This window comes from Urocitellus parryii, chromosome 6 (genome assembly GCF_045843805.1).
Source record: "Urocitellus parryii isolate mUroPar1 chromosome 6, mUroPar1.hap1, whole genome shotgun sequence".
In the NCBI taxonomy this organism is placed as follows: Eukaryota; Metazoa; Chordata; class Mammalia; order Rodentia; family Sciuridae; genus Urocitellus; species Urocitellus parryii.
In genome coordinates, this window is record NC_135536.1 from 98,429,916 (window position 1) to 98,442,041 (window position 12,126).

General features: G+C 40.2%; 2 protein-coding genes across 7 annotated transcripts in view; both read right to left on the reverse strand.

Moving 5' to 3' along the window:
- The window catches only part of Arpp19 (cAMP regulated phosphoprotein 19), a 118,985-nt gene that overhangs the window by 17,346 nt on the left and 89,513 nt on the right, over positions 1-12,126 (reverse strand). Inside the window, exons 1-2 of one of the 4 annotated variants that reach the window (XM_026393170.2) lie at positions 959-1,048; positions 665-719 (exon numbers count right to left, since the gene is read on the reverse strand). The exons of 1 other annotated variant lie outside the window; for it this stretch is intronic. In XM_026393170.2, coding sequence (XP_026248955.1) covers positions 665-709 — 45 coding nt within the window. In that variant the 5' untranslated portion in view covers positions 710-719; positions 959-1,048. Of the gene's footprint in view, positions 1-391; positions 617-664; positions 885-958; positions 1,049-12,126 lie in introns of those variants that run through there. 2 more of the 4 variants (XM_077799424.1, XM_077799426.1) reach the window with 2 other exon arrangements.
- The window catches only part of Atosa (atos homolog A), a 93,655-nt gene continuing 90,943 nt past the window's right edge, over positions 9,415-12,126 (reverse strand). For all 3 annotated transcript variants that reach the window (XM_026393388.2, XM_026393398.2, XM_026393378.2), the window contains one exon: positions 9,415-10,376. In XM_026393388.2, coding sequence (XP_026249173.2) covers positions 10,223-10,376 — 154 coding nt within the window. In that variant the 3' untranslated portion in view covers positions 9,415-10,222. The remainder of the gene's footprint in view (positions 10,377-12,126) is intronic.

The following is a 12,126-nucleotide window of genomic DNA, read 5'->3' on the forward strand; positions in this document are numbered from 1 at the left end:
ATAGATACTACAAATTAGTTTACAACTAAAATATGGAATCAGGAGAAAAAAAATTAAATTAGTTTACAAAACATTCTTGTGATTTCATTTAAAACTAACTTAAAATTTTAAAGCTCCAATCTTTGGAGTTTTGGTCGCGCACCATTCGCAGCCCCTACTGGCTAACGTTTTTGAGCTACATATTATGTGTGTCTCCTTATTTTGGGCCTCACAACAAGCGTAGGAAACAAGAACTATGAATGTGACTTTACAGATGAAGAAAATGAAGGGCAAAGTGTTTAGGAGCTGACTCTGGTCACCGGATCACAAGGTTTGGACTTGAAACCCCAGTGCAAGTCTACACCCCGGCCCAAACCACCTCAGCCGCCTCTGGAGTTGCCCGCACTTTTACCAGTTAGTGGATGCTTCGGCGGGAAAAGGAAACTTCCTAAGTGAAACTCGCAGGAAAACTCAGGTTCCAACTATTAAGCAGCGAGTCCTGGGCCCTCCGTGTTTTTAAAATAATGAAAACGGACACATCGAGTGTTCCAACGCCCAGCCCGCTGGCGCCCATCCAGGTCGGGAAGCCGGTCCTGGGTGTGGAGCCTGGCAGCCGAGGGCCGGGCTCCGGGCGCGCCCTCCGCACGCGGCTACCGTAGGCCCGCAGCGCCTAGAGCGCACTCACCTTCTGCTCCTCCGCCGAGGCCGCCTCCGGGACTTCCGCGGACATAGCGTTCCCTCTGCAGACAAGACGCCGGGAAAAGATGCGATTACCGGGTGGCCGAGGCCGCCCGGCTACCGCCGCCGCCGCCGTAGGCCTACCCGCCTCCCACCCTGTTCTCCCGATGCCCGCCCGGGCCGTCGCCGCCCGCCACGGTTCCCGCCGCCTTGTGACGACACGAGCCTCCAGCATCCGGCCCGCGGCCGTCCCCGCCCGCCCCGGCCCTCCCTCCCTTTCCCTTCCCGCACCGCGCCCTACCTGTCCAGCCGCGCTCCTCCGGCTCCGCGACGACCGAACACTTCCTCTTTCCTTCAAAGGTCGCGGCTGGCGCCCTACCTCACATCCGTTGGAGGCTGCCGGATGCTTCCTGGGAATTGTAGTCTGTAAGTGGAGCCCTGCCTCCCCGCCCTTTGCTGACTACTCTGAGCCGCCGCGTTCCCGCAACCTTCCGGTTTCTACCTTCCACCCTCCGGGTCTCCTCCACGCTGTCTGCTCAGCAGCCACACGTGGGCACCACACAGCTATGCTTCTCCTTCACTCCGCTGGTCCTTCAAACCTCCAGGCCTGGGTCCCTGCTTTAGAACCCTTCCTCCTGATCCCGCACACTAGGTCGGATCCACCCATTAAATTAGGCTATCCCAAGTCTGGAGAGTAACTCCAGTAACAGCTTTCCTGTTCAAATAAGCCACACCAAGGTAGGGATCTTGTCTGTATTTCATTTGGGACCCTCTGAGACCTCAACATTTTCTATTCAATAAATAACGTTTGTTCACTCCCACAACTTTAATGAAAATACCGGCATCCAATTCCCCTAATTTTCTTAACAGCAAAATGCCATAGCTTTATATCTTTCTACTTGACATCTGAATAGCTGCTGTCAGTACAGGGTGGTCCCTCAGAAACTTGGAGACAAGACTGCACTCTGAGAGTTAGTAGTAAAAAGATAAAGATGATGAAATGTGGGTAAGCAATCAAAACACTGTGTGGCTGGATAAGGAATTTGGAAATCGTCAAAATTCAACCAGGAAAAATTCTACTGGGATCGCAACTTGAAAAACAAAAAGTAGCATTACATTCCTTTTGGAGAAGGAAAGAAGTATTTAAAATAAAAGGATTCCAGAGGCCTACTCTTTGACAAAGATATCCCTAATGTTTCAAGCTGGGTCAGCTGAGAAACTCCATAAGATTAACTACATATGTTATCCTGCCATATAAAGTAATCTACTGAAAATTTGCCTTCAAGCAAAACTACAAAAAGAAAGGTGAAAGCACTTGTTAGACTAAGTGGAGCACCTAACAGTAGTATTGCTATTAACAAATACTGACATTCTTGAATATATGCCTGTATATTCTATATTTGTGATCTTTAGTTAAAATCTGACAGACAACACACATACAGAAAATTGGTATATGTGACCATGGAGAATCTGCTTCTGAAAGATAGTGACACTTGCATGAAGACAGTTTGAATTTCTTGGGGGATGGACTTTGGTCAAAGAAGAATTCACCAAGTACAATACCTTATTGGGGGACTTGTCTGGGAAGCCATCTTTCACAAGTAACACTACTCTGCATCATCATGAATCATGTGTGTCTCCATGTTTAAAACTGTGCTGATTCCCAATACTCTTTTTAAAGCTCTCTTCTCTTCCCCCCTAGCAGATTATTCTCTCATGGTTTCTCTCTCTCTCTCTCTCTCTCTCTCTCTCTCTCTCTCTCTCTCTCTCTCACCATTCCTTCATAGTCTCATTTGTTGAATCTTTACCTGCCTTTTAATAAGCAGCAGATTCTAACAGTTCTGTCTTTAGATCTAGTGCTACACTTTCTGGAAGATCACCTCCCACCTTGTATCTTCAGCTGTCACCTGTATATTCTAGATTAAGGCTAATAGCACTTTCTGTGATGATGGAAATACTCTGTGCTAAGTGAAATAGTAGCCACTAGCCATAATATTGCTTTTGAGCATTTGAAATGTAATTAGTACAACTAAGGAACTGAATGTCTAATTTAAAATAATTAGCCACAACAATTTTTTGAATCCTACTTGACAGAGTTGCAATGGTAAACTCTGCTAGGAGCCACAGCAAAAGTATTATGATACATGGCACCTTTGGTTTAGGTGACTGTCAGCTAGCCATTGAGATGATATGATTATGTTAAGATTTACACTCATATGGAAATTGGACTCCTGCTGTTCACCTCTGCCTGCTATGGGACTCATGTTACAGGATTCATGTTACGGGACTCCCGGAGAGTTCCCATTGGTTGGGGAAGGATAGTAGGAGGGAATTTCCGGGGGAGATCCTGGCCCCTGGTTCCGTGAAACACACGTGGGTGGACCGGCTGGCTAGCAGGGCGCACACGGGGCACTGGCGGCCTTTTTAAATAAAGCTTTGTTCCTGCTTGAGTGGCTTGTGTTTCTGTGCCCAGCCGGGTTGCGGCAAAACTCCAGCAACCAATGCTTAACTAAAGCTCCCTCTGGTGATTTTGATGCATATGTGCAGAAAATATGTTCTTGGCTTGGAATTTGGTGGGTATATAAAAACTTTTAAAAGATCAGGGATATTTTTGAAGGTTAGTTGCTATAGCAGAACTGTATGTTCTGAAAATTCTCAATGGCATTTACATGCCTTCTGACAGTATACTAAGTTGAATAGCCTATGAGTTGCTACAGGAAATTTCTTCCTAAAGTTTTTTGTTTTAAATATAATTTTTTAGTTGCAGATGGACACAATACCTTTATTTTATTCATTTATTTTTATGTGGTGCTGAGGATTGAACTCAGTGCCTCAAACATGCTAGGTAAGCTTTCTACCACTGAGCTACAACCACAGCCCATTGTTGTTGTTTTATAAATCAAGGTTATTTTTCATTTTCCCCATGATTAGTATCATTGCCTTATGCATAGCTAATTATAAACTGTATTTCTAAGAATACTGATGAAAAGTGTATTTCTTGTGGAAAAACAATAGAAAAAGGGCAAAATGCCAGCATAATATAGTGAAAGAGACGCAAGCTTCAACCTACATTTGAATTCTGGCTCTTCTATAAACTATCAGTGGAATGTTGGGCAAGCTATAGAATATCCATTGTCTCTCTGACATATGATTTTAAGGATTAAGCGACCTGCAATGCCCAGCACATTACAGGAGTTCATGAATTCTCTTCCTCTTCCCAGTGTCCAAGTTTCAGACATCTCTCTCATAGATAATTTATGATGGAATAGAATCGCCTGATTTCAATGTCATGTAGGGATAGTCTTAGGCACTGAGACGATGAATTCCTACCATTCTGAAAAGCCAGCTAGACTGATCCGTTCTTGGTTTTAGATGATATAGTATGTTATATACCAAAATTTCAAGTTATCACCCCTGTGAGGTGGTAGCTACAAGAGCACAAATGAGGGAGGGGACCTTCACACTCATTTTATATACTAATGCAGTGAGAAATTTTACTTTTTAAAAAGTAAACATGTATTACAACTTTTTTACAAAAAAAAAAATTTTAAAGGAGAACAATTGCTTCATTCACAAAATTAAATAGAAAAGAGTGGTGATCCCAAAAAGCTTTGAAGGAGAAATTTCCCCCTTTTTAACTCTCTAGGATTAACAGAGATCTGGTGGGAAAAATGTCAGGAGGGGAAATCTTTTGTTGAACATCTTAGTTAATTTCCATTTTTATACTTATGAGTATAATGAGTATATTTTTTCATTCTCACAATAGATTTTAGCATTTTGTGAGGATGGCCTTAGGCCTGAGCCTAAGCAATTCCATTTTAAAAACTCCAGTTTGAAACCTTCAGTCTCAGCAGTCACACCTAATGGAGCCCTCCAGCATGATCCTCAGACAAGTCACTTCCCCTTACCCTGATAAACTGGGGGAAGCCTCTGGCAGGCTGTCCTTGCCTGAGAAGGGGGAAAAGGGAGAAGATCAGGGTGGAGACCACCAGACCAGATGTTTCTGACCCCAGGGTAAATGATGTCATGGAGAAATCCAGTGGTAGCTGATCAGGATTGAAATGGGGATCAAAAGCCCCAAAATTTAGTATAATAGAACTGATGAGGACCTGGACTGACATCTCAACTTTTCTCATCTGCCTGATCCTTTGCATCTTCCTCACAGCTCTCAAACTCTACCACCTGTCTGGACATTTGTGAGTCGAGAAACTTCTCCCTAAGACCTTCTCCTCAAACGGTCATCCAGTTTGTTCCGGATCTGATCACCACGGCCTGAGTGACTGTGCATCTTGCTGGATGTAAAGCCTAAGGCTTGAAACTTTTGATCTGACACTTGAACTTAGAACGCAGAGGGAATATCTGTCATGAGCCTGTCATGATTGTTTGCAGTGCTTAGAATTAATCTAAATTGTTTGCTGTGAATTAATTAATCTAGAATTGTTTGCTGTGAATTGATTGTCTATTGCAATGCCTAGCATTAAGGATTGTCGTTTTTTTGATTAAGAAATTGTATTAATTTGAGTGAATAAAGCATTGAAAAGGGATGAAGCAGGTGGACATTCATTATTTCTCCCCCTCAACTGCATACCTCGCAGTTTTGCTCCTCGTGATACATTCCCATCTAAGAAAATCTCCAAAAACTTTTGCAGACTACTTGTTACCTATAGTTCCTTTTTGAAAGGAGTTATAACTCATTTTAAAAATCTTCAAAAAACTGCAAGTAAACCTGCAGTAAGTGGGATCTCTGTTATTTACTGTTGGTAGCAATATTACTTGCTGCTGGAATCTCTACCTGCATATCACTCTCCTGAGATATAATCTAGTAATATAAATTTTTAATAGAAATACAGAATGTATGGTAGTATGGGCCTGAGACTGAAGAACTGTAGAAAAATAACCAGGGGAGAGAACACCAGAGTAGGTGGAGAACAGATAGGGGCTGAGTGACTATACCTCACAGAGGAAAATTATGGGCAAAAAATGGCCCCAAGAAGAAGGTACTCTCATACATTGTCAGTGGGATTGCAAATTGGTACAACCACTCTGGAAAGCAGTATGGAGATTCCTTAGAAAACTTGGAATGGAACCACCATTTGACCAAGCTATCCCACTCCTTGGCATATACCCAAAGAATGGATTTAAAATCAGCATACTATAGTGCAAAGCCACATCAATATCCTTAGCAGCTCAATTTACAATAGCTAAGCTAATAGGAACAAACCTAGGTGCCCTTCAACAAATTAGTGGATAAAGAAAATGTGCTACATACACATAGTAGAATATTACTCAGCCATAAAGAAGAATGAAATTATGTCATTTGCCAGTAAATGGATGGAACTGGAGACTATCATGCTAAGTGAAGTAAACCAATCCCAGAAAACCAAAGGCCAATAGTTTTCTCAGATATGCAAATGCTGACTCACAATAGCTGGGAAGGTGGGGCTGGGGTGTGGGAAGTAGAGGTTCACTGGATTGGCACAAGTGGAAATGGGGGGATGGGAATGGGAAGACAGTAGAATGAATTGGACATAACTTTCCTGTATTCATATATGAATTCATACCAGTATAACTCCACATCATTTACAACCACAAGAATAGGAAGTTATACTCCATGTATGTGTATGTCAAAATTCATTCTACTGTCGTGTATGACTTAAAAAGAGTTTTTTAAAAATGAGCCCAAGAAGTAAAGGGACAAAATGTCAACACATGCTTCCTTTCTACAAACTTACCAGGAAGAGCATAAGATATGCCCAGATGTTCATCCAATGATATGACTTGGGTATTATTTGAGTGTATCCCCCAAGGCTTGAAGTGTTGAAATTTAATGCCCTTGCCAGGTAGTATGAAGGTGGAAATTTAATCCAAATATGGTAGAGATGGGGTCTTTGAGAGGTGATTAAGATTGAAGTTATGAGGGTACAGCCCCCACGATTGAATCTCAGTGGCTTTATATGAGTGAGAACAGAAGAGAAATATACAAACACACACACACATACACACTCCCTGTGCTTGTTGTGTACACCAGGACTCTGCTAACAGAAGACTATCACCAGATGTAGCCCCTTGATCTTGCACCTTTAGTACTGTAAGCCAAAAATAAACTGTTCTTTGTAACTTACCCACACAATGGCATTGTGTTATTAGCAACAGAAAATAGACTAATGCAATCAAGTTGTCTAAAAATGTTCAGAAAGGTTGGGAAACTAGATAGAATTCGGGCAAGACTGCATGGTATTTTACCCCAAAAGATACCTGCACAAATAGTACTAATTTTGAGGTAAACATCACTAGAGAAATAAAGAAGCAATAATATGATCAAGATTGACTTTTTCTAAATATACAAGAAATCTAGATATATTTATTGAAATATTTATTTTAAGAATTATAGCTGGGGATGGCAAATTCTTGCAATCCCAGCTACTTGGGAGACTAAGACAGGAGACTTGTGTTTGAGGTTAGCCTGGGCAATGTACTAAAGCCTGTCTTTAAAAACAAAACAAAGAAACACAGACTAGAACGATTATAAGAACTATATATTGGGCTGGGGATGTGGCTCAAGCGGTAGCGCGCTCGCCTGGCATGCGTGCGGCCAGGGTTCGATCCTCAGCACCACATACCAACAAAGATGTTGTGTCCGCCAAAAAAACTAAAAATAAATAAATATTAAAATTAAAAAAAAAAGAACTATATATTGCCTAGTAAAGAAAAAAGAAAGAAGAACTACAATGGCTAGCAAATGCACAAAACATGTTCAACATCTTTAGCAATTAGAGAAATGCAAACAAAATACTACACTGAGATTTCAGCATGAAGTATGCATACCTATGTTTACAGCAGCATAATTCACAATAGCCAAACTAGGGAACCAGCCTAGGTGTCCACTGATGGATGAATGGATAAGGAAAATGTGATATGTATACACAATGGAATTTTATTCATCCTTAAAGAAAAAAATCATGTAATTTGCAAGAAAATGGATGGAACTTGTGTTGAGAGCCACAGCCAAAGGGGCCCCAGCAAACTTCCAGCTGCCAGCAAACTTCCAGCTGCCGGCTGATGATTGGCTCACAGTGGCCCCAGCAACATCTAGCTGATTGGCTCCTCTGCGGTGATGTTCATTGGGCTGTTTCCCTGCCCTTCAAGCTGCCAGCTGATGATTGGCTCACAGTGGCCCCAGCAACATCTAGCTGATTGGCTCCTCTGCGGTCATGTTCATTGGGCTGTTTCCCTGCCCTTCAGACTACGGAACTGCTCATTGGGGGACTTCTTTGGCTCCGCCCACACGACCTAGCCAATCGGCCTCAAGAGCAGGAGGATTGTGGGAGGTGGTGGTTGGTGTGTGGAGAGGCTTGTGGAAGCCGGTGGTGGCAGTTGGGCTCTGAGGGTTTTTCCTGAGGAGCTGTTTTGTTTGGCGTTTGTAGTTTTAAAAATAAAGTTTGTTTCTTTTGACAAGTGGCTCCTGAATTGTGCCCAGCCAGACTCCGGCAACTTGAGAGAGCATTACGTTAGGCAAAATAAGCCAAACTCAAAAATCAAGTGTCAGGCTGGGGCTGTAGCTCCGTGGTAGAGTGCCTGCCTAGTATGCATGAGGCACTGGGTTTCATCCTCAGCATCACATAAACCTAAATAAAGGTATTGTGTCTATCTACAACTAAAAAAATATTTTTTAAAAAAGTCAAGTGTCATGTGTTTTATCTCATATATGGAAGCTAGAGAGGAAAAGGAAAAAGAAAACTATATGTGTGTGGGGGTGGGGGGGAGGTATCTTAAGAAAAGCAAAGGGATACCAGTAGAGAAAAGGGACCAGGGGATGGGGGAAGGGGAAATACTGGGGAACAATATTGGCCAAATTTATATGTGAATGTACAGATATGTAACAACAAATCCCACTATTGTGTAAAATTATAATGCACCAATAAAAATGTGGAAAAAGAATGAGAACATAGAATTTGAGAACATTAATGACACTTTCACTCCATTTTTTCAATCACATGCACCTTGCTAGTAAGGTTAAGGAATTTCTGGAGCCAATTCCATCATATACCATTAGAGCTTAGACTGCAATCAAGTCTTTGGCTCCTAGTCCCATGTTCTTTGTATATAGTCTGAAGATAAATACAACAAATCTTCATAAATTTGTACCACTGAAATTATTTAAGTTTTATGGAATATAAGTAGCCTTTTTAACTGAATTTTAAAAGAAACTTATAAAAGGCTTCTTTTTGCGTTTTCCACAGTCCATAACTACATATTCATTACCTACTCAGATTTTCTGAAGTATTCTGTCTAGTACCTGAATCTCAAAGTAAACAAGTTTCCTCCCTACCATTCCAGTCTTCTTACCAGATTCTAGACTCTCCTGGTCTTTTAGGTCTGACCTACTTGAGTCTGTATTTTATAATCTGCAGTCATAGATTTCTGTTAGCACTTCCAGTATTTTTGCCTTATTATCTAATCTGTTGTCACCCATTGTCCCTCCAAAAATATCTAGAAACACTTTGTTTTTTTCTAAGAGTATGAAAAGATTTATGATGCACTCAGTCAAGTTTCTGTGCTTGGTGGTTGCCAATAGCCTTCTGTTATGACCCTAAACAAGGAAATGATAAATTGGGACAAGACTCAAGACATATTCTTCGCTTCTCTGAAAGGCAGATTTAGAGATAGGATGGAAATCGATGGCTAATTCACCCAATCACATAAATGTCTCATGTAAAAATAAAAGCCAAATACACGTTTTTTAGGTTTTTTTTGCATATATTTACAATATAAATACTAAATTTGTTTTCAAAGTACTTATTAACAATTTGAAAAAATTATCTAGCCTGGGAGAGCAATTTAATGTAAAGCCTCTATAGTATACTGATTAAGGAAAAATAGAACCGTTTGGGGGATAAGGAATATGAATGGGCATGATGATCTGAACTTGCAAGGGGAATGGGAAGCAGCTTAATCCTCACTGCACTGCCAACACAGCATGTTACAGGACTACTAAGTGAGACAAGCAACCTGGATGGGGTATTGTAAAAACTCAACTTGAGAGATATAAAAAGTACACATGCTTGCATAGTGCATTAATCTTAAAGAAGCTCAACATTTCATTCTCATTTTCAATAGTTTAAATGAATAGCACTTAAAACACATCACACAAAATTAAAGACTTGTGCATATATTTCAGATTTCAACATTAATGTCAAAAATACATAGTATGATTTTACATAGGATTTGTGCTACTTTAGAACACTAGAGACAAACATCACTTGAGCATTAAGGAAAACATTAAATATTAAATAAAATGTGTAAACACTAATCTAACTGGGGATTTTGCTATTGCAACATGTCCAATGAAGTGGTTTCAACAGTACAAAAAAGATTAGGACATGAGTGTTTCCAGTCTACTTGGAATATATAGATCTCATTTTCAGGAATTCTTTAATAAAAACTGGTCCAGGATAATAGGAAAGGATACACTCTCCTGATTGTTAATTTGGTACACACCATTCTATGCTACTAATTACTTTCAAACTTGGATACCGAGCGTATATTTAAAATATATCACTCCTTATCAACATCTTGGTGAAAATTGAGGGTTTGTTGGCGATTCAGTGTAAGATTTGAGTTCATATGCAGCACCGCTGTCAACCTCCATTGACTTTCTAGAGAACAGGAGCCGTACATCTCTATGGAGGTAGATCTTTCCAGATTTAGAACTCTGGAACCTAAACAAATAAATAAAAGATTAGTCATTTCAGGGAATGAGTCTTTAAAACAAATAAACTTGTATAATTAAAATTTGAAAGTAGGAAAAATTTATTTTGCTACTATACTACATTAACACTAACTCTTTCAAATAATATTTAAATGCCTCTACCCCCTGAACACTCTGTATTCCTTTTCTCTCTGACAATGCCCAAGGTGCTCATTCCTGTGAGTCTGGGTTTCAAAAACAATCTTACTTTTCCTCCATGATTTCACAGCATATGAACCTTTCCTCATTTACAGTGTTAAGTTTCAGTTTACATGAGCTAATTATAATACTTTAAGCTTTTTAGTTCTAGCATCTTCTAGCAACACAGACAAGTCATACAGGTCAGCCTTCCATGATTTGGTACAGATCAAAATAGATTCCACACTTGAAAATACTCAAATTTTCAAAATAATCACAATTATAGGAGTTAAGGCAGAACTCCTATAATTAGTAATAGTCAGCTAAATAAACCTAACCATCATCAAAAGTCAACAAGTGACATGAAAATGGCTATTGAAACTGGATTTGAAACTGTTTCTACCCGCTGCTACTACTGTCTGTCCAATAGTAAAAAGGGCTGTAGAATTAAACTTACTCAGCAGACAGACCAATACACCCCGTAGTGCTAATTTTTCTTTGTTTCCCCTCATCCTAGAAGAAATACCCTCTGCAGATTTTAAACTGGTGGAAAGATCTCATGCTCAAATGTGTATGTCAAAGCATATTTGTGACTGGCTCACACATTTCTTCTCTCTGAAGTCTTTCACCTTCCCTGTCTGAAATAGAACACGGTAAGCTTTGGCAAGTATACCATTTTTTTCCCCAAGTAGATTTCTATATAGCATTTAAAGTATCTGGCCATTGTGTGGGGATTATAAAAGAATAGGCAGTTGATTTTTATTCTGGCAAATGTCACTTACATGTGGATAAGGTTGTTAAATTTTGAGAGTGGGCTATACCAGTTTAATGGTAGAGTACTTGCCCAGCATACCTGAGGCCCTGAGTTTAATTCCTGTAGCACCATAAACAAAACAAAAGTGTCATATGGAAGTTCATTCAAAGTTAATCTTTTCTAGGTTGGGCTGGGAGATATTTTACAGTCTGCTACTTTTTAACATTTATCTTTGTAAAAAAGTTTCCAAGTCTGTTTTTGGTAGATTTTTCATTCCCATAATGTATGTAACATTTCCTATGAGATTCATATCAGGCAGAATCAGGCTGGGTTTAAATACATTGTGCTGGTTCAAAGTGTCTTTTGGAGGCAGAACAACAGGCAGAGATGAGAGAACCAATTAAGCAGTGTTTTGAGGGGCAACAATTACTAGAATTTTCAAGCATGGTACTTAGTTGCATGTACAGCTCACTCCTTATTCACCCTAAGTCACCAATGCAAGGCTGATATATACATTGAAAGATAGCTAGTGTTCACTACCCGTTATAGAATAAAGAAGCCCTCTGCTTGAACCCAGGAAGAAAGGTGACTCATGATGAATAGAGCTCCTTATAGTAAGGAATAAGTGTATGATGAATGTCATGGACATGTCTGAAAGCTTTTAGGAACCAGAAAACTGTGAGAAACAGAATTATGGGGAACAGGCTACTGAGCCCTCTCTTAAATCAACTGATTTTGTTCATGATCTTCAGAACTACATTAGGATTTCAGGGACACCCTTGGATGATGGCAACTTGAAACAGAAGGGGGAAAAAATGGGTTCTCACAC